General features: G+C 37.1%; 1 protein-coding gene across 2 annotated transcripts in view; it reads right to left on the bottom strand.

Moving 5' to 3' along the window:
* The window catches only part of COL14A1 (collagen type XIV alpha 1 chain), a 194872-nt gene extending 175849 nt beyond the window's left edge, over positions 1–19023 (bottom strand). For both annotated transcript variants that reach the window (XM_047073804.1, XM_047073805.1), the window contains exons 1-4: positions 18936–19023; positions 13168–13284; positions 9420–9563; positions 4434–4523 (exon numbers count right to left, since the gene is read on the bottom strand). In XM_047073804.1, the coding sequence (XP_046929760.1) occupies positions 4434–4523; positions 9420–9563; positions 13168–13284; positions 18936–19023 (439 nt within the window). The remainder of the gene's footprint in view (positions 1–4433; positions 4524–9419; positions 9564–13167; positions 13285–18935) is intronic.
* Between the last annotated feature and the right edge of the window lie 3711 nt (positions 19024–22734).

The raw sequence follows: 22734 nt of genomic DNA, 5'->3' as shown, positions 1-22734 counted from the left end.
AATAACAAAACCACAGTGAATAGGGAAGAAAAGAACTAACCTAAGATCCTTTTGAACACAGATGTTTGTTTTATTGTAGACCCACACTAAAGGCAAATATTGAACTCTAATTAACAGATATTTTTTACAGTGTGTATAGATTAGAAATCCTAAAATGACTTTTATGACTGAGCATATAAGCAGATATATTTAAGATTTTGGGAGCCATGTTTCCCAAATCCCTTGCAAAGGGATTATAAATATGGAAAGGGGAGGGGCTAGAATGAACCCCGTGATATCAGTCTAAAGTAGATACAAGTTGTAGCTTTAAGACAGATGATAGATAAACAGAGGAGTGTGTGTGTGCAGTGCATGTGTACTCTCAGCTAAGAGGACCTAGAAACAATAACAACCTAGAAGCAATGAGCACATCTAGTGCCCACATCTTGGTATCTAAATACCATTCTATGAAAAGAAACCAGAATTTCTTGAATTACTGATTGATTTCAGAGCAGGACAGAAAAAATACAAGAAGACTCTGCAATGTAAGGTTGGTGCCATAAAGTAAGAAAAGCTTAAAGAATGATAGGCATAGAGCACAGCTTGAAATAGCTCCCACTGAACAAATCTGGAAGAATTTGAGCATCAAAATAAATAATGATAGTAATGGATTTTAATCCATCCCATAAAATAAGAATCTATGAGTCCATTTTGATACAAATAGACAAATATATGTGGGCAAAGGGAAAGATAGCCCTTACAGTAGAAAGCCAGTTAATACACGTAAACAATGGAGTGCAGAAAATTACCATTTTTATAAACACTATAGTAGTAACTGATTGAGGCAAGAATCATCAATGAATGTTAAAACAAGTGGGTAAAAATTTAATGAGAAAAGCAACATATGCATAGTCTCAAAAATCTCTTCTCACAAATTATTTATTGTAATGAGAAATATATATCTGATAGATTTCATATCAACCAGGAATTTGCAAGTCAAGAAGTTCAGCTTTAATACTCATATAAGAACAAGACCTTGCATGCATTCTATGTGGGCGGTTGAAATTGATACTTCCCAAGTAAAGGAAGCACCCTCAAAAGGCTATACCCTTAGTGAAATGATGGACTAGAAAAATCTCTACTTTCCAGCAAGGGCAATAACAAAGAGTTTGTATTGGCCTAAGCTCTATGTGGAAGAAAAGTGTCTCTCCTATGAATTTGTAACCATGGACAAATTCTGAGTGTTCTAAGACAAGAAATTAACATAAATAGTTACTACCTAAGGGTACCTCTCTGGAAAGGCACACCCCTAAACCATACTGTGAAGAATTCCCACAAATGAGCTCACAAACCAATGTGACACATCAAACAAGAAAACAAGCACCAGGAATGAAAACCAGCATAAAAAAAGAAAAGAAGAATTTAGCTCCAAAATACTTTAGATAATATAATTATTGGGCTCAGAATATAAAAGAAATATTTTTGAAATGTTGTAATAATTCGGGGTGCCTGGGTGGTTCAGTCAGTTAAGAGTCTGACAGTTGGTTTCAGCTCAGGTCATGATCTCATGATTCATGGGTTCAAGCCCTGCATTGGGCTCTGGGCTGGTGGTGCAGAGCCTGCTTGGGATTCTCTCTTTCCCTCTGTCTCTGCCCCTCCCCTGCTCATGCTCTCTCTCTGTCTCAAAATAAATAAACTTACAAAAAAATTTTTAAAGAAATATTGTAATAATTTTTAAAGCACTAAAATAGAACAAAGTACCATAAAAATTATTAGCAAATTTATTAAAGAACTAAATACAATTTCTAGAAATGAAAGATTTATTCATTGGAAAGTACACATTAAAAAGCAGATTTGAAAAAGGAAAAGAGATAATTAGTGCACTAATAGAAAGGCAAAGGAAGTTATCCAAAATGTCACTGATAAAGTCACAGAGGTAGAAAATATGAAAATGAAGAGATATAGATCATTGGAGGAGACTATCTATGATAAATCTAATTTAAATACAGAGAAAGAGAGGAGAGAAAAAGGAATAGATAACTGAGAAAAAAATATTTGAAGCGCTAAACGTTAAGTAGTTTTCAAAGCTGGTGAAAGAGGGGCGCCTGGGTGGCGCAGTCGGTTAAGCGTCCGACTTCAGCCAGGTCACGATCTCGCGGTCCGTGAGTTCGAGCCCCGCGTCGGGCTCTGGGCTGATGGCTCAGAGCCTGGAGCCTGTTTCCGATTCTGTGTCTCCCTCTCTCTCTGCCCCTCCCCCGTTCATGCTCTGTCTCTCTCTGTCCCAAAAATAAATAAACGTTGAAAAAAAAAATTAATTAAAAAATAAAAAAAATAAAAAAAAAGCTGGTGAAAGATAGAGCTCTTAGTTCTGGGAGCACAAAGAAATCTGTAACTAGGTTTTTATAGTGAAACAAGAGAACACCAAAGAAAAAGGGCAGAATGTCTGAAAGTCATCTGGAGAGAAAAGAGAAACTACCTGAAAAGGAATAATATTTAGACTAACAACAGGCTTGTCAAAAACAGGAGCCAGAAGATAGTGACACATCTTCTAAATAACCGGAGACGACAGCTAATCTTTCAACACCAAGTGGCAGGTGAACATATTTTTGTATGAATAAAATTGAGTTTACCAACAGAGATCCTCTCTCTGTATCAGAGATACAAGATGGAATGATGAGCAAATAAATTCATAAACATGGGAAATCTTGATATCTGGACAAACCCTGACTGTTAAAATAATAATTATTTTAAACTGCATACTTCATGAGGCAAAAAAAGAAGCTAAATTTAATGTATCTGCCTTGAGTGGTGTAAAATACAGGAGATGGATAGTTGGAAGTTAAAGTATTACAGAATTTTGTATTGGTTAGGAAAGAGTAAAGATATGGATTAGTTTTAGCTTTTGATTTATATGTATGTTAAAATTTAATTATAACCATACAAAAAATACAAAAGGACTTTAAGTCCAGCAGAGGGGAAAAATGTATTTAAAAAAAACAAGAAAAAAAAATTGGGGGCACTCGGGTGGCTCTGTCAATTGAGTGTCCAACTCGATTTCAGTTCCGGTCATGATCTCATAGTTTGTGAGTTCGAGCCCCATGTTGAGCTCTGTGCTGACGTCTCAGAGCCTGGAGCCTGCTTCAGATTCTGTGTCTCCCTCTCTCTCTGCCCCTCTCCTGCTTGCTCTCTCTCTCTCTCTCTCTCTCAAAAATCAATAAACATTAAAAAAAAAAGGAAAGAATTTAGTATAACCAGTATGAATCACTCAAACTTAAGGCAAAGGCAGGCTTTGAATTCAGGCAGGTAAATGGCATGCTGATGCAATTTGCCACTAGGTTGTCATACCTCCTATATGCAGTCACATGGAAAGTTTTGTCAATGCACAGAATAAGAAATACAATATGGCAGGCTCTGCATATGTGTCTGTATATTCACAGAAAAGTGACTGAAAAGTCATATGCCAAAGCATGAAAATAAACACTGAGTGTTTATTGCTGGGTGACAATATTTTTTATCCATTAGTATTCTACATTTTTAGTAGACCATTTACGTATCTTTGCATTCAGTGAATCTTTACTTAGATGCCTGTTATGTATCAGAAATTACTAGATACTCAGTTCTAGATACTGAGGAGTGAGTGAGGAGCAAAAACAGACAAATCGTTGTTCTCTCAGATCTTACAGTCTAGTGGAAAAGACATTCAAATTATAAGTAAATATTAAAAAAAAACAAATTATAAGTAAATATAAAATGCTATGAAGGAAAGCTAGTTGTTGTATGAGGGCATGTGAAGGAGGAGATCGAACTGAGCTTTGCAGGAAGAAGAGGACGTATTTAAGCAGCATAGTGATGGGGAGAGTATCTCATGCAGACAGTGCAGCAGAGAGAGACCAGATCTTTAAAGGATCTGAAAGAGAGCCGGCAGGGCTAAAAAGCAGTGAGCTGTTAGATGAGGAAGGAGAGGAAGATACAGGTAGGTTCCAAGGGTAGGCAGGGCTTGGAGGTCTAGTTAAAAATTCTGGCCTGTATCCTAAGAGCAGTTGGAAGCCACTGAATGGGTTTTAAGATGTGTGTGGGGAGAGCATAAGTTCAGATTTGTTTTTGAAAAGATTGCTCAAACTTCTGGGTAGAAAACAAATAGAGATTTTGCTAAATAATCCTGTACACCAGAAAAGAAATGGCAGTTGACATGGAAAGAAATGAACAGATTCTGTCAGTATTTCAATAAAAAAAAAAAATCCACAAGAACCTGGTGATGTATTAAAGACGGAGAGGAAGTGAGAGAAAAGTGCTGACAGTTTCTACAAGTGAGGAAGGCAGGAGTGACATGGGGATGAAGTAGAGTTCCATACCAGATCTGCACTCTTCTGATGGGGTGACGGCCAGGTATGTGTGTATTGCTTGTGTTATTAAAACTCAACTGCCAAATAAGCAAGCAAAAAAAATAATCTGACCTTCTTCTGGTGGAGATGGTTTGTTCCCATTTCCTTTATCCACAATCTTGACTCTGGGTTTTGGATCCTTTCTTTTTTCCAAATCTTTAACTGGAAGGAAAGTAGAAACATAGCAACATGTTATGTTAATGTCTGAAAGAAAATATTCAGTGAGTTTTACTAAAACCTTTGCAAGTATTGAGAGTATTAAGTAGAAATTAGCTCCATGGTAGAATTCCACTCCCAAAGATTAGAACTGCTATTTTATTTTAACCTTGTCATGGGAAGGTGTGGAAAACACCTAAGGAATTACTTTGGTCAAGGACTCATTATGGGCAGCTGTATCTAATAAATTCAACCTTTCATCAACTGCTATGAAATCAGCATGATTATTCCCATTTTGTACATGAGGGAACAAAGGACTAAGTAATTAAAACATATTTCATAAAACCAGAAAGTGTTGGCTCAGGATTCAAGCCAAGTCTTCTGGTCTCTGAACAAGGTCAGTGAGTTGGCCTTTGTTCTAGGAAGATCATGTCCAGAAATATCTTCATTTGGAGTCGGGCTATCTGCGATAGAAGGTGGAGAATCCAAAATAATTTTCTTTCAAACTTAAAAAAAAAGGGTCCCTACTAATAAATAGTAGTATTTCTTTGTCAATTTCAGTATAAAATTAATACTGAATTAATTAATACATCTGTACCAATCTACTCCCTCATAGCTTCACTTTCCACTACTTGAAACTCCACAGCCATTTCCCGCTATTGCTTGGCACGTTCACTTGCTTGAGTCAGTCAAGACCACCACCAATGGCGATGGTTTCTGCACAAATAAAACCCCCACGAAAAGGCAGAAGCTATCTTATGATGAGATACTTCATTTAATTGTTGCATTCACTTCAAAGAAATCAGCAAATTTATTGCACCGTGGACTATGGAGGGGAAGGAATGATTTTCTCCAAACCATTATTCCTGCTTTCTCTAAGGTGTTCTTCCATTAATGCTATCGCTATCATTCCCTCCTCTCCTCCTCTTCTTTCTACTGGCTTCGATCCCTTTGCTGAAAGAGTCTGAGACTTGCCAACTGCCAAAGTCATGTTGCTCTAGTTCTGTTATTTGTTTCCTTAGAAACCTTCCTTGGCTTTCTGGTACCCTAGAGGTTAAATTCCAAGATTAAAAATAAAAAAATAAAAAATAAATAAAAATAACAGTATAAGATGCCTTGATCCTGCTATTCCCACTGAACCTTTAATTTTCTAAATCCTTTTTTTTTTTTTTTTTTTTTTTTTTTTTTAGACCTCACTCTCTGGCTTTTTTATGAGTCTTGGCCACTTCTAAGAAGTCATTTCTAAGTGACTTCTAAGTGACTCTTGCCTCTTCTCCTTGCGAGTTTTTACAAAGGCACTATCCTGGATTTTCTTGTACTCCTCAGACCCCTCCTTTACATTCTCATTTTTTGGCTCCTTTTTCTGTTTTCCATTCCTGAAACATGATCATATACTAAAGTTGCCTTGCATCTCCATACAGCCCGCCTACACTTTTATCATCCCACAAGTGTAATGCTCACCCTCTTGTGGAAATTTTCCAAAGCTACATCTTCAACCCCACCCACCCATAGGCCATGGCCTCAAATTGCTTACATTCTGTAAAAGAAGGCTGCAACTTTAATGTGAGAACAATTGTGCCGAGTAGTGATAGAAGCAGAAATAGATCTGGCAAAGAATAATTCCAGAGGTGGAGACTCATGGAAACTTCACAGAGAAGGTGACATTTAAGCCAGACTTGGAAAGATGAAAAGATGAACACAATTTTGTAGGCAGAGATTAACAAAATGTCATTCCAAAATGACAGGAAAATGGTAGCCAAAAAGAAAGTTTGCCAAATAGAGCCATAAACCATTCTGATCTATATCTATATCTATATCTATATCTATATCTATATCTATATCTATATCATCTATATCTATCTATATCATCTATATCTATCTATCTATCTATCTATCTATCTATCTATCTACAGCAGTCGTCTTTCAATTTTGCCCTTAGGTTACATATAAGATGTAATACATATGTCATACCAAGCTGCTGTCTTCCTCATGCAGGAGACAGACTAAATTGGAAAACAGACTGTCATAAGCAAAGTGGCGTTAATCATAACAACAGCAACCTTGCCCCTAGTATGTGCTGAAGTGAGTTAATCCACACAGTAATAGGCATATATCATTACTCCCATTTGCTGAAAACTGAGGCCATGCTTAATTTGCTTGGCCAAATATACACACCAAATCAGACATGCTTTTCTATCTTCAAACTCCAAATATTGTTTCTCATGCTTCCCTGTGTTCAGAAGATGGACTCATGAGGACCTCAAGTCTCTACACTAATTATAAACCCATATGCACAGCATTTGTCTGGATCATCATTTTCTTGGACCCAGCCATGAAAGTCTTCCAGGGAGGGGAGACCAGACTGATAGATCCATTTCACAAGGAGCAAAACAAAAAAGAAAACCAACCAAAGTTATTTTAATTTCATTGTTACACACTTTTATTTGGGAAGAACTAATCCCTCCAGCTTGACAATAAAGACAATGCAGCTAAGAAATATATATGCTTACATATAAGTTATCCCACTAGTCTTAGTTAGACTGTCTCACTAAGATTATTTCAGTTTAAGCAAGCTGAAAACTACATTTCCTTCTTTTAAAATGTTTATTTATTTTGAGAGAGAGAGAGAGACAGAGAGATTGAGTGCATGAGCAGGCAAGGAACAGAAAGAGAGGGAGAGAGAGAATCTCAAGCAGGCTCTGTGCTGTCAGTGCTGAGCCTGATGTGGGGCTCGATCCCAGAATCTTGAGATCATGATCTGAGCCAAAATCAGGAGTCAGACACTCAACTGACTGAGTAATCCAGGGACCCTTAACTGCATTTCCTTTTGTGTTTTGAGTAAATAGCTATTGGGAAAGCTTTTTAAGGTCACCTGTTTCTTACGCTGCTCAATCAGTGAACTACCTGAAATAATCAATTGCAATAACTTCAGCCTAAAATGAATGTCTCCTTGTCTTTTTACTGCTTCTCACAAATTTTAAGAAGTGTTATTTTGCTTACTCGGAATGTCCAAGGCCAGAAACTGAAGTACAGTGCCATAAAGGGAGACAGAGGCTGATTTATATGGAATAACATAAAAACCTTTTCCAGAGGCTCCAGACAATGTGAATCTCAAAAGAATGGCATGTTGAAACATCTCCCTGTCCTATTGACAGGTGGATTTACCAAATGTCTTTATTCAGAAGTTTTAACAGGTAGCTGGTTTAAAAAGTTTTTTTTTAATTAAAAAAAAAATCACAAAATACATGTCCTAAACCATTACTTAGAAGAGGAAGAAAAAAAAAAAAGGAAAGAGGGGCAGAAAATCCAGATAGAACACTGCTACACACAGAGTTCTAGAAACCACAGCCTCCCAGATTTGTGGATTAATGTAATGGCATGATTTTAAAAGCTATTGTTATTTGAAATGTCTAGATTTGCTTCAAAATTAGGGCAGAGTGGTGGAGGGGGGATAATACATGAAACAAGACTGGCCATGAATGGCTCACTGCTGAAGTGACTGATGGACGGATACTTAGGGATTTATTATAACTATCCTGATTTTTAAAATGTTTAAAATTATCCTTTAATAAGTTGGATTTTTTAAAGAGTCTATATTAACAATGAAGTAACACAGAAAGTTAACTAGGACAGGCCTCTTCTGTTTTCATTCACGATACACAAAACTTTCCCGTCCACATTTAAACGGCCCCTCCCAGGAAGAGGGAGTTGCTGTGGTCTCTGATCATGAGAATATAAGGTCACAGGGGAAGGGATCTGCCATGTTCCCAGTGCCTAAAATAGGGCCTGACACTTAGTAGTCATGCAGTATATATTTGGTAAATAAAAAAAAACAGTGAATGAATGAATGAATGAATGAATGAATATCTTCCTGAAAGAAGAATCACTGTCTGTATGAACAACTTTTAAACTCAGTATAAGGAAAGGCTTTCTAATGCAGACACGGATTGGGCTACCTTGGAGCTTTCTCTCCTGCTTAGAATACCTCTGCAGGCCCTGCCTTTCCCTGGCTGCCCAACTTACTATTTGAGAACTGTCTCAAATACGAAGCCATCCCCCGTCCATTCTCATCCTAGCCCATTATTGGGGCAGAGAGATCACCTCCCTTCACAGAGCCCTGAATGTATGTCTCTAGCCAATACTTACCATATTCACAAATCTGTTTGTCATAGGACTTGGCACATAACAGGCTGATGATAAAAATCAGCTGATTAATTATTAGAAAAAGTTAAATTCCTTATTGTATAGACTGTTTACATAGAGGCTGGACTGGCATTTGCTAGGGATACTATAAAGAAGGTACAGGCATCATCTATTGAGTCACTCAGCAAGTATTTATTGAGCACCTGCTACGTGCTGGGTAGATGAGTTGTCTGGGTAAGGTTCAGGGAACAGTGTTAGGAAGAGCATTTGAAAAGTAAAAATTAGGGGCACCTGGGTGGCTCAGTTGCTTAAGTGTCTGACTTTGGCTCAGGTCATGATCTCGTGGTTCATGGGTTCGAGCCCCACCTCGGGCTCTGTGCTGACAGCTCAGAGCCTGGAGCCTGCTTTGGATTCTGTGTCTCCCTCTCTCTCTGCCCCTCTCCTGCTCGTGTTCTCTCTCTCTCTCTCTGTGTCTCTCTCTCTCTCTCAAAAATAAACAAACATTAAAAAAAAAGTGTGATGTAACTTTAAAAAAAGTAAAAATTAACGGATTTAAGTAGGCGTGCAGTGAAATGGGTAAAGGGAGAAGCAGAGGTGCATCAGTGACAGAAGGAACTCATGGAAGATTGTACTAAATGCTTTTCAAGATCTCCTCAAATTGAAACAATCCAATTTTAACCTGTTACAATGTTTACTACAGGCAAACTCAGAGCTGGAACAGAGTCCCATGCTGACACTTTCAGAACTGTAAATACGTACTTCTGAATTGGCCTTGGGCTGGCTTGCTTTCTTTGTCTTTATTGTATGCAATAATTTGAACCGTATAATTCTGGTCTGGCATAAGACCTTGAATAATTGCTTTAGTTGCAGTGTTCTGGAGATTCAATTGATTGGTTTTTCCACCTATAATAAAACAGAAAGATAAATCAGTACTAAGAAACAGGTTAACTGTATACATTAAGAAAATGTATTAATCAAGCAATCAAGACATTTAAAAATATATACGATGGTGCATACGTACGTTGCACTTAACTTTAATATATTGTTCCTTCTCATTCTTAGCTCTACTCTTTGTATAACTTAAACAGTTGTCTAAATAGGACAAAACACATTCAGAAAAATCATTCATCACAATGCATTATTGCTTTTATATGCTAGGGAAAGTCATAGTACAGGATCAGAAGACAGTAAGCCCTTCCCATCAGATATATTCTTCAAGGAAAGAATTCCACTTAAGAGTGCAGGGAAAGGTATGGGCAGACTGAATGTCATTGTCTACAGTGGAATTTTTGCTATGGTCTCTCTAAACTGAGTCAGAGCATCCCTGAAGCACTAGCAATTTAATTATCTCAAATCTGAGCATAACTGGCTCAAGATGTTGATGGAACCAATCATTGCCTGGCTACTTAAAAGTTAGCTTGGTTCATGAAAAGATTTCAAACCTCCATGATCTCTCCATCAAATTAGACTAACATCTAAGGCTTTCTTGGAAATACTGTTGATTAAATATTCAACTTTTATGAAAAATTCCAAAGATAGATTTCTTTTCTGATTTCTAATAGCACTTACTAAGTCTGAGAAAGGAGAAATTTAAAACCTCTGCCTCACTAACACTAATAGCAAAAAGCATCTGAAATTTGCTGAATGAATTAAACATAACACAGATTATAATAAATTTTAATCATATTCTCATAAAATTAATGATGTTATGTCTGAAATCTGAAACCTTTCTCTTGCCAAAACCCATTTCTTTAAATGCATTTATGTCCGAGATGTTAAACCTGGTTTCACAAAGTTCTATTGCTTAAAACTCATCTCCTACAAATACTTACAAATAAATCTTTCTTAATGTGTGCATCACTAAAAAAAAAAAAAAAAAAACTGTCTTAGGATACTTTGTATTAGAGCCCCACTCTGAGAGGCATAGGGTGTATTATTTTACTAAAGGCCTTGAGAATCTTACAATAAAAAAGCTTTAAACTCTTTAAGACAGGAGTTCTTAACTTTATTTGACCATTAAACCATTAGGTTGTATTAAGAGCTGTAGCATCTTTCAGATTACCATGGACCATGCTTTGGGAAAGACTGGTATAAACAATACTTGGAACATCTCTTGCAGTGTTCAAATGTCTACATTTTGTGTCTAGACGCGTTTATTACTCTCTTTATTTACCCTGTTTATGTTTTATCAAGGAGACACCAGAGAGTTGACACTGTGTTATTGGCTTGGGTCACGGCAGCAAGGACATGGGGTCACTGGAAAAAATGTAACGAGTATTCATGAAGAAATCATTTGCTTCCATTCTCAATTTTTAGTTTGTCTCTGGAGGTGTTTAAGCAAGAGCTGGAGGTCTGCTTTGTGGGTATGTTGTGGTGGAGGGGATTGAAAGATTTGGCTGAGCTTTGGTTCCAAAGCTACACGAGTCACTTCTAAGACTCCCTGATTCCTTTATGACACCTACGTGAGGTACTCAGTAGTTTAGTATTATCAGCAATTAATCAGGTAGTTAAAACACTGATAACCTGAAGGAAACAAACAAACAAAAAAAAAGAATAACTTTTCAAGATCCAATATGGGGAATTCTCAGAGGTACCACAAATTGGAAATTTGTATTTTGACCTTTAAAGTCATGATGTTTAAGAATCTCTTTAACTTGAATTTCCTATGAGCACTTATTTTAGAATGTAAACTGCATTTTCAGAAGTCAAAGTTATTTCAAAAGCGGGCCATGCCTCAAAATGAAAATTCTGAACCAGGCTTGAGAATGAAATACCGTTTTCTGCAAGTGAGTCACTTCTGTGGGCCACCATGGGAAAAGTTGGCATCGGTAACACTGAACCAAGAATCATTCTAAGGAGCCTATGGGTAATATTTGTTAATAGAAGAAGGTTCTTTTTTAGTAGTGGCCGAGCAAGAAACCAGGTGTTTCATCTGCTTGTTTTAAATCCACCACTAGAGGGGCGCCTGGGTGGCGCAGTCGGTTAAGCGTCCGACTTCAGCCAGGTCACGATCTTGCGGTCCGTGAGTTCGAGCCCCGCGTCAGGCTCTGGGCTGATGGCTCAGAGCCTGGAGCCTGTTTCCGATTCTGTGTCTCCCTCTCTCTGCCCCTCCCCCGTTCATGCTCTGTCTCTCTCTGTCCCAAAAATAAATAAACGTTGAAAAAAAAAATTTAAAAAAAAAAAAAAATAAAATAAATCCACCACTAGGTAAAATGTCCACAACTATGAACAACAGAGCATCTGTTGACCTCATTAAATGAGTTGCAGAAAGGTGTCTAACAGCAAAGAGTCCAGGTTCTTATAAATCTCTTTATCACCAATAAAGAGGAAAAAATTATACTTATGTAAATATATATTATACAGATGTGTTATATGAAATATTTGTTACGTACTATGTGAAAATGTATCCTAGGAAAGGAACTGAGGTCTGAGAGACGTACTCAAGATCATCTTTAAATCAATCATGGGTTAATATGATTGAGCTCCTACCATTTGGCAGTCACTCTTTTAAGTGCTTGGCATTTATAAATTAATTTAGTCCTTATAACAAGTGCTTCCCAAATTTAATACGCATAGGAATCCTCTGTGAGTCTTGGTAAAAATTAGATGCCAGTTCAGTAAGTGGGGGGTGGGGACCAATAGTCTGCATTTGCTCTCAACTGATGCTTCTGCTGCTGATTCCCAGACCACATTTTGAGTTCTAAGCCTTACAACAACTCCATGAGGTGGGTACTAGTGCTGTTTGTGCATCTTGTGTAAGAAGAAACTGAGGAACTGAGAGACTGAATAACTTGCCCACATGACATCTTACGCCCCACAGAACCAAGTTCTAAAAGCAAGCAGTCTGTTTTCTTGATCCCTTCTTTGTCTCCATGACCACCATGTGACAGTGGAGATTCTTCCACATACTCTGTATTATTTTAGTTGATCAGATGTGTACAGTAAAAACATAAAATAGAAGAAAAAATTCAACCAAAATTTAATGTATAAAAATGTACATAACTACTTTATCTTCATGATCAATAAATTTAACTTTTGTCTTTCCTGTTTTAACTTATCACTTATTTTTATAATGTATACTTAGTTTTTATAATTTTAACGTGTAATTGCTGAATAATATACTATCAAGTTAATTAATCATAATTTGCTCAGCTGGTCACAACCATCGGCCTTCCAGATGTATTGGATTTTTTTTTAAGTGTCAACACACCAAAAATATTCATCCTATGTCAAAACAGAAGTGGTGAAGATTTTAATCTGGAAACTTCTCCTGCGGAGAATTATGGTGAGCTCAATAGTGACTCTTTAGACTTTAGGAACATTATTAGGAACATTATTTCCTTGATTAGAGGGTGAGATTTCAAGTTCAAATATTAACTTAAAAAGAAAACTTTCAAAAAATCCTCTTACAAATGATTTTAAAGCAACACTCAGTATTTCACATTTTTAGTTACCTATGTGTAAAAAGTTGCTAATACTCCACAAAATACAAACAGCTCTATTTTACCTGAAGCTGGAGTCACAAGAAGTTTGTATCCACCAAATTTTCCCCTTGGAGCCTTCCATGAAATCTGTATACTGTCCTGAGATAATACATTATATCGTAACCTTGTGGGTGGAGCCACTGAAAAAGAAAAACAAAAAAATTGCTTAAGGATTGAAACATTTAAGTTTCCATTAGTTAAACTGAAGAGTCAAAGTAATGAAATCAAAATATATGACTTCATCAACCTCAAAGTATGCTCTTTCTATAACCCCATTAATGAATTGATCAGTTTGCACAATGATACAAACCCAAGAGTATCTGTTTCTTAAGAGATAAGCATTTGTCAAATAGTATGGACCTTATGACAAAAAACTGTGACTTAGGGTTAAAATTTAATAATCTGGTCGACTTTAAACTGAAGGCAATCTTGCAAAATGTGTTCATTATGTTACAAACATTGTGTGTGTGTGTGTGTCCCTACTTGGAACATGTGAGCTTTTATAATCTACTCTCCTGGGGCCTGTTTTATGCCTTCAGGTTTTTTACTTTAGTAATCCAATATATTTTATGATAAGGTCATTTAAGAAGGCTATCATGGACATATTAGAGTAATAAGATCTTCATTTAAAAACATCTGAGAAAGAGATTAAAAGGGACCAAAATAAAAAAGACCAATAAAAGATAATTATGTTTTATAAACTTTGATCCATTCATGAAATTTGGCTGATTTGTATCGTTTGGCAAGATCCATAGCACATGGTCATGACTCATCCCAGTATATTTAATCTTTTCTGAGAGTTCACACAATGGGTACGTCTATATTACTTTTTACGTATGTCATTCAAACTTCAAAACATGTTTTTGGAACCCTACTATCAGTGTCCCAGAATTTCAAAAGAAATCCTTTAAGAAGAAGATTTTAATGATATAATATCAAAATTAGTTTGTCAAAAAAGAAAAGCTAATGTGTAACAGAAAAGTTAGCATGTTCTACCCATTTTTATGCCCTGCTTTTCTTTCTCGCTTGAGAAAACACAGAGAGGGGGAGGAAATAAACATTCTCTTTCACAGGGATGTAGCATGACATGGAGTTTGGACACAAATTTGATTCTAGTTCTGTCACTTATTAGATAAAGAACCTTGAGTAAGTGATTGTTTCTTCCAAAGCCTTATTTTTAGAAAAGGTGACAGCAATACTTTCTGCACAACATAGATGGCAATAGACAATAGGATAATGGATACAATGTATTATAATAGGTGGTCAGTAAATGTTTGCTCCTCTTGCCCTCACTTCAACTAATGGGTGATCTCAAAAGCTCACTGGATTCTCACAAAAAATACACAGCTATCCCAACTTTACATATAAAGGAACCAAAGAGAAGCTAGAGATGTGTCCAAGTTTACATACTGGTGAATGACAAGCTCTGACCCCAAGCAAAATGCTCTGTTTCTTTGGCAGAAGAGCCATATTAAGAAGGCACCCTTTACTGAGCTAGGTGAATGAGTGATTTACCTCTCTACAAACTATCCACTCATTCAAAATCAATGAGCAGTGAAGGACACAATCAAGGATAGTTATTCTCTGGGGTGCCTGGGTGGCTCAGTTGGTTAAGTGTCCAACTTCAGCTCAGATCATGATCTCACGGTTCACGAGTTCAAGCCCCACATCGGGCTCTGTGCTGACAGCTCAGAGCCTGGAGCCTGTTTCAGATTCTGTGTCTCCCTCTCTCTCTGCCCCTGCCCCACTCATGCTCTGTCTCTCTCTTGAAAATAAATAAAACCATTAAAATTTTTTTAAAAAGAATAATTATTCTCTTCCTGTTGTCCTTTACTGCCTCTTAGCAGAGATTGCTAGCCATACAAAACAAAAACATTAGCTTACCATACATGAATGGAAGAGTTTACATTTCTCTGGTTTATGGGATAATATGGATTTATCATAAGAACAACTACACTGCAATTCAAGAGGAAGATAGCTGAACCCAACATTTGGATGAACAGAAAAACTATTACTATTTTGCTCAGTCTGGAACTTGGGGAGAATAATGTATTCATAGGTAGGCTCTTATTACTTATGGAAGAAAATTTAAAATAAGAATTAAACCATTTTAAACAATATATCAAGTGTCTCCACCAAATCTTGCCAGTGGGCTGCTAGACATCATGGGCCAAGCTCATGACAGAGTTCTGCCTGAACACCCTGGTGAAAGACAGCTGACATGCCTGGGAATCGTCAAGTGGAAAAGTACAGTAAATAGGATGAGGGCCTCAGGTCTAGGCAGTTGCAAGAGGATCAACCCATTCTGTTGGTACCCCAGGTGTGCGGACTTCTCAAGGAGGGCAAATAAGTCAACCCAGGATTCCTAGGTTAAAGAGTAGAAATCTTTACAGCATTCTCTGGCCAGGCCACTGTTCTTCAAATGTGGTCTGAGTTTATAGCCTGACACGTTTTTTTAGTCAACAGCCACAGCCTTCTGAACCTCCAGGAGAAAGTGATTAGGATAACAATGGCCATGCTCTGATTCCATGCCCAGAAAATACAGAGGGTGCTCCAGACCCAGAGGGCACTGGCTTCCTTTGAACTGCTCAAAGAAATACAATGTGAAGCAACTGCAACAACAATATCCATCCACGTTCAACTTTTTAAACAATTTATAAATGATGTGGATGACTACAGTCCCATTACAACTGCTAGCAACAAGCAATACCACCATTTTCTTTCATCAACAGACCACACCTATTGTCTATATATGCAAAAATACTCTCTCAATCATTAAAAGAAAATCTTGGGTAGACACAGAGTTCACATTTCCTTTAGGTTTTTGCCTATCGGGGAAAAACAGTGAACAGAAAAAATGCTAGTTAAGAAAGAAGAAGGCATGAGGTCATAGTATCAAACTTCAAAATTAGCTCCTTTTTCTCTGTATGGAAGACACTGGGACTTGTGCCAGAGCAAGGGTAGCAAGACTGACAGAAACACTGTAAATCCAGTGCACAAATAAATGTCTCATGGAACAAAAAGTTGTGGATCTTTAATGCCAGACCCATGCTTTTTCTTTCTGCAGCCCCAAGGAGGTCCTTCTATACGTACACTTAACTTCCAGTGATAATTACACTCTCTCTCCCTTTCAAATAGATAAAACTTAAAGTAAATTTTTTTAAGCAACTCCAATTATCTATTCTCTGCTCAAAATCAATCACATAAATAAATGGTGTCATGGTAGATAGAAATAAGATTCAGTTTCTCAAACATCTCACGTACTTTCCTAAAAGCCAAAGAAGCCAATGACATCTGAAGTCTTTTCTTACCGGGATTTCCTCCAGCAGGTGCCCACCATCTTCCTTCTAGAAAGTTTCTCCACTGGACCATGCCTTTTCAATTCACCTCTGAGACCTCAAAGGTCCCCATCAGATAACCTCCAAGCACAAAACAGTTCAGATATATCCCCTGTCTCATCCCTTTCACCTAAGCTCCAGACCACCCACTACCCACCAGACATCTTGTCCTGGATTGTTCCACAAACAGTGGAAGCTCCACATATGTGTCTGAGACTGACATCATCTTCAGATTAAACTTGCTTCATCATTTATTCTTTTTCAAGTTTTTTTTTCTTTTAATATTGAGAGAGAGACAGAGACAGAGAGAGGTAGAGAGAGAGGGAAAGAGAGAATCCCAAGCAGGTTCTGCCCTGTCAGCACAGAACCTGACGCGGGGCCAATCCGTGAACCGTGAGATCATGACCTGAGCTGAAATCAAGAGTCAGACGCTTAACTGAATGAGCTACTCAGTCACCCCTATTCTTTTATTAATCTCTTCAACAAATGTCTACTATGACTGAGGCATTGGTCTGCATCAGAGATATAGACACCAATAAGAGAAGTACTGAAGTATAGGTAAACAAGCAATTATGACGCAAAGGTACAGAAGCAATAATAACACGTGAGTTGAAATTAAAGGTCCCGTCTACTGAGCAAAAAGCCTTACAGTCCTCTTTGATATTTCCCTTTTACACCTCCCTCCATATCTAATCAGGAAGGAAGTCTTCTCTCTTCTACCTCTGAAATGGTTCTTGGATTCACTTCTTCTCTCTGTTCCCCCACCTGGCTCAGACACTCAACCTCTACTTCCCAGACACGTTAGTATAATCTTCCAATGGTCTCTCCTACTTAATTTTTATTCCCCAAGCCACTATGGGTCACAAATATGAGTAGCAGCGATATTGCTATCAGTGTCTCTAAAAACAGAGCTGTTTAAAATCCTCCACAATTTGGCTCCAATCTACCTTTCCAGCTTTGTCTTTTGCTACACCCCCACCCCACACACAGAACTTATATTGTGAGTTATCTGCCTAACTGACGGCATCCCTGAAAGCACCCCAGAAGGGTCTCTGTGCGATCAGTTACTCCACCAGTGACCATTTCTGAATTAAGTTAGACTAAGATAGTGGCTCTGAAGGGCTTTGCGATTTGCCTGCTCTTTGTTCCTAAGGACCTGTGCTTGTATCCCACAGTTTCGATGGTGAGTTACCTGAGATTTCTAGTACCACTGCGGAAAGTGTTCTTACATTAATGTAAACAGGGTAAGCAGAATTTGTCTAACTGTTCCCTGTGTGTTGCATGAAGTAGTCAGAAATACGGTCTTTTGCTCAGTGTTTGAACACTGTTCGAGCCTGCCAAGGGTCACGTTCCATGCCTTTGCAAACAAGCACGCCTCACTTTAAGGAAGCAGGGTGTGGTGGTTCTTAACATTTGACTTTTCTACGACTGTAAATTCCAAGCATTAGACATAAACACTCCTAAAACAACTTTCTTTATCTCATTTACATTTCCTTGCTAAGCTGATGAATGACAATCTCTGTACCAACATTTCTGTTTCTGCAAGATTATCGTGTTTACCCAGTAAGGTAGTTTTGCTCATTTATACGCGTTGTGCACTTACTCCGGAGGTTAGCACACTTCTTCTGCAAAAGGCCAGATAATAAATATTTTAGGCCTTGGGGGCTATACAGTTTCTGTCACAACTACTCAAATTCTCAATGTGAAGCAGCCACAGACATATGTAAACAGATAGCTGCATTCCAATAAAACGTTAATGACAAAAGCAAGCAGTCTTCTGTTATTTGGCCCATGAGTGGTAGTTTACCCCCTCTTAACATACTTTAGAAAAATGAGTCGAAACCAAAAATAAAGGTGCAGATCCCAGTAATACAAACAGTAGATTTCAAAAATGAAGTTCGATGAAAACGAAGCTAGAAATAGCCGGAAATGCTTAAAATGGTGTATCAGCAGTTTGTGTCAGACTCTTAGGAAACTCTACATTGTGTGCTCAATTTTTAAGGAAAGGAACAAAATAAGGACCAGGTATCAAGTGGTAGAAATATTTTGTAGACCTTCTATTTAAGAGACAAGGCATGACTCAGGTACCTACATACACACATTATAGCTCCTCATTAATGGAACTGATTTGGTAGCATGCAAATTTGGCTTCTGCCGATTAAATCTGCACAGCCTTTTCAGAAAGAAGCAAGTGAAGAATGAGCTATTTAACAAACCACCACAAAATGACTATGCTCAGTCACTGGTGAGGTCTTAACCATCATCAAAGTTGTGTGGCACGTTTCTACAAGGCAAACAGTTGGTAAAACTGAGTAAAAGCCAACATATGACCCTGCCTAGAAACACAGTAGAACCAGTGAAACACTATTAGGGTAGGTAAAATAAAAAATAATAATCGGAACCAGTGCAGCTAGAGTCCCAGCCCTAATGATTATCTTAAAGTTTTGCGTTACCTTGACCCTGGACAATGGTGCAAAAATAAGCAATTGCCAGAAAAGCTGGAAACAACCAGTATTGCATGTCGCACTGAAAAATCTTCATTTTATCCTCTGCTTTTCACATGAGATGCAGCAATCCTGGAAATAGAGAGCACAGGAATGTTTTGAGAAGCCTGAAAATAATGTATATGCGTCCTCTAAGACAGGCCAAGCACCCAACATGGATTAGTAATGTCAGGAAGTAATTCATTCTCCCGGGCACCATATACTTCACTCTGAAATATGAACTGATAAAAGAAACCCTTTTGAGAAGATGCTGTAAATGGAGAGAATGATCTGAAAGATTTGGGAAAGAAGTTCAGAAAGTACTTTGTGACTCCTTGTAAGGCATAAATTGCACAGTGAATTTTCCAAATGGTTAAATTCCAAAAGTTTATGTGAAATGAGCATTATAAATGAGACAATCACAATTTCCTTGACAGGAATGTGTTCCTCCAGGATTTTTCACATAAAGTCAAAAGTCCTTCTATTTGCCTACAAAGTAAAGATATATAGGACCTTTCTTCTGGTAATTAAAGAGAATTTGAAAAACTACTTTGTGCTAATACTAAATCACTGTTCTGCCTCTATTTCACTGGGCTGAAAAATCTATAATCCTTTCACCTTTTCTTTTAACTTTTTTTGTCCTACGTGTAAATCTAAAAACTCTTCCAAGGTTTTCTTTTTCACGAGGAAATCAATGAAAGAAAAACTCTAAGAAAAAGAGAAATGAAAAAGGGGCAGAAGAAGGTACGTAAGGAAGAAAAGAGGGAGGGAGGGAAAGAAGAAGTGTGAAGAGAGAAGAAGCAAGAGTGACTGGTCAATTTACGAGCGCAGTCTACAAATTGTTGACCATAATTATTTTATAAGCCACTACAAAGGAGAAATTCCAAGAAATTTCCTCAAAGGATAAAAAGACGTCTGAAAAGTTTTCTTCTACCTAGGGCATTTTTTCATTCATGTATTCATTCATTCATTCTCCAATATTGTTTCACAAAAGATCTGAGGCAAATTTCAGATAAATAGCAAATAATGTTTTTAGTATGTCCACTGTGATATTTAGAACATATTTAATTACACAATTTATTAGCAAAATTGTGTGATCTCTCAGCTTAAACCTTATCTTTCTTGGTTCTTGCTCCCTTATCAGTATTCAAGGGGTGTGTTTCTGACTTCTCTTCTCCCTCCAGAATAGAGAATCTATATATTTATCCACTTTGCGGGGGGTTTTTTTGAGAACAAGTTTTTGTTTTGTTTTGTTTTTTTTACTCATCAATGCTATGTTTTGTTTTCTGATTTATTTCTGCGCGTTTCATCAGGAATTGCTTCTTTTTGCTTTTCTCTTATTGTTTTATTTGCTTTTTGTTTTTCTTTGTGATTTTGTTTTTTGTCAAATCTTAATGTAATATTATTCTTTATTTGAGGCCATTAATTTTCCTCTGAATATGCTTTGGCCACATCATACAAGCTTCAACTTCCTTTTTAACTGAAGAATTATTTCAGTGAATGTAGTAAAGCCTAAAAGTCTATGAACAGAGAAAGCAATAGGACTAATGCATTTAAACCTCTGAAATTCTGGTGTAATTCCAGAGTAATACAGTGTATATTCAGAGGAATAAATTGTATTTCCCTCAGGCAATCATTCAAAAACAAATTGGGGGTCAAGTACTTTTTGTATAATACCCAATGATAGTCTTGTGTACAACTCTTTTGTGTTGCCAATAAAAGGGAAATCTGTAAGCTTTGATATTCATGTAAATAAACAAGCTAAGATCCTGTAATAAAAATTTTAAAATGTGCTAAATTGTGCCTAGAGACCCAAAAAATATCTTCTCCTATCATCCTACCATAGTTCCAAAATACTAATTACAAAAGAATATTTCTTTGGGGCACCTGGGTGGCTCAGTCGGTTAAGCGTCCATCTTCGGTTCAGGTCACGATCTCGTGGTTCGTAGGTTCGAGCCCTGCATTGAGCTCTGTGCTGACAGCTCAGAGCCTGGAGCCTGCTTCGGATTCTGTGTCTCCCTCTCTCTCTGCTCCACCCTACTCACACTCTGTCTCTCTCTCTCTCTCTCTCTCTCTCTCTCTCAAAAATAAACATTAAAAATTCTTTTTTCAAAGAATATTTCCTTGGACTGAAATATTCACATACTGGAGGCTCCTTAAAATTCCAAATGGAAAGGCAATACATTAAGTGCCTATTCTAAAAGAATAAGCAACACATTAAGTGACTAATATATGTATTTATTATATATATATTTAGCATTTTAGCATGGGTTGATTCACCACAGATTAGTAAACCAACCATTTGTCAGAACACAAAGGAAATTGAATAAACAGTGAGCAAATTTTGATAAATTAAAGGAGCAAAGACCTTGGGGCATATACAGAACCCTCACTCTACAAAGGCAAGAATAAGATTAGATGGATTATCCAAAGAGATATGAGTGGCACTTATGTAGACAGAAGGCATGAATACAGAGGATTTCAAAAGATATGGGAGTGGGCTTCAGCCCTAACACAACCAAGAAATCAATAAATCTGCCAGTCACCCAGACAGCTGTCCTGTACAGCCCCCAAAAAACCATACCAGCAGAATCACCCTCTCAACTCAAACAAAATATTCTAAGATTTTATACCCCAACATTATAACTGTAGGTTTCAACCAGAACCAGGCAAGGGGAAGAAAGGTAAGGAAATAGGCCACATTTGTGTTTCTGGCATACATTTTAAGATCAGGGGACTTTTGGTTAGATACCACACGATAGGATTTTAACATAGGAGAAAATGATCCTTTTACAAACCATAAGCCAAAAAACTTTCTCTGTTCTCTTCAAAACACAAGTCCAGTGTCCAGGTGTTTTGAAGCAATAATTAACGCAACACAATGGAAGCTAATTTGCATTTCACAAAATTTAATTTTAATTAATTAATTAACTAATCAACTATTCTACCCTACTCTTGGTAATTTAAAAACAAACAGTATTATTTAGATGGAAAAAATTGTGCCATAGCTTATCTTTAAATCTTCCTTTTTGTTGTTTACTTTAAATTAGGATGAGTAATACCATATTGAGAGAAGTGGAATTTTAGTTTTCCCAAGGTTTTCTGCCAAGTCTCCAAATTTTTGGACAGTAAAATAGGGGCAAGAAGAATCCCAATTCCTATTAAAGTGCCATGAGACACTTTAACATTTACCAAAATGTCAAAGCCTAATTTGTTGAAACTTTGCCCAAAATCCTGCCCAACACAAATAACTCTGCCTTGGTTTTTTTTTTTTTTGTTTGTTCGTTCATTTTGTTTTGTTGGTTTAAAAACATCATATTAAAAATGGGTACTTAGTTCTAAGTTCAGAAGGTATACACCCAATTCTGGGAAAGTTGATAATGTTTAGTATAAGTTTTCTCAAAACACTGTCACAATTTTGTGGTCCATAATTTAAAACTATCCCAATTAGGGCTAATTTGCCCTTCTACTTCATGTGTTCTGTTTAATTTAATCTCATTTGTAGAGTTGAGATTAATAAGGAGCAAAGGCCCTGAGTATAGCCAGTTTTATCAAAATTCCTTAAAATATTTATTCTAAAGTTTTTGTAAACCACTGATACACACACAAACGTACATACACACAAACACTTGTACAGACTTACACACACATGTACATTCCAATCTTGCATAATGTTCTCTTCAATCAGTGCTGACTTACAAAAAAAACCCAACCAAACAAACCATGAACTTCAACAAAATCTTTGCTAGCTATCTGGCATTTGGTCTTG

The sequence above is a fragment of the Lynx rufus genome, unplaced genomic scaffold (assembly GCF_022079265.1).
Source record: "Lynx rufus isolate CCGP_SWC_20201006 ecotype Redwood Valley unplaced genomic scaffold, mLynRuf1.p SCAF_12, whole genome shotgun sequence".
In the NCBI taxonomy this organism is placed as follows: Eukaryota; Metazoa; Chordata; class Mammalia; order Carnivora; family Felidae; genus Lynx; species Lynx rufus.
This window is presented reverse-complemented; position numbering and strand designations above follow the sequence as displayed.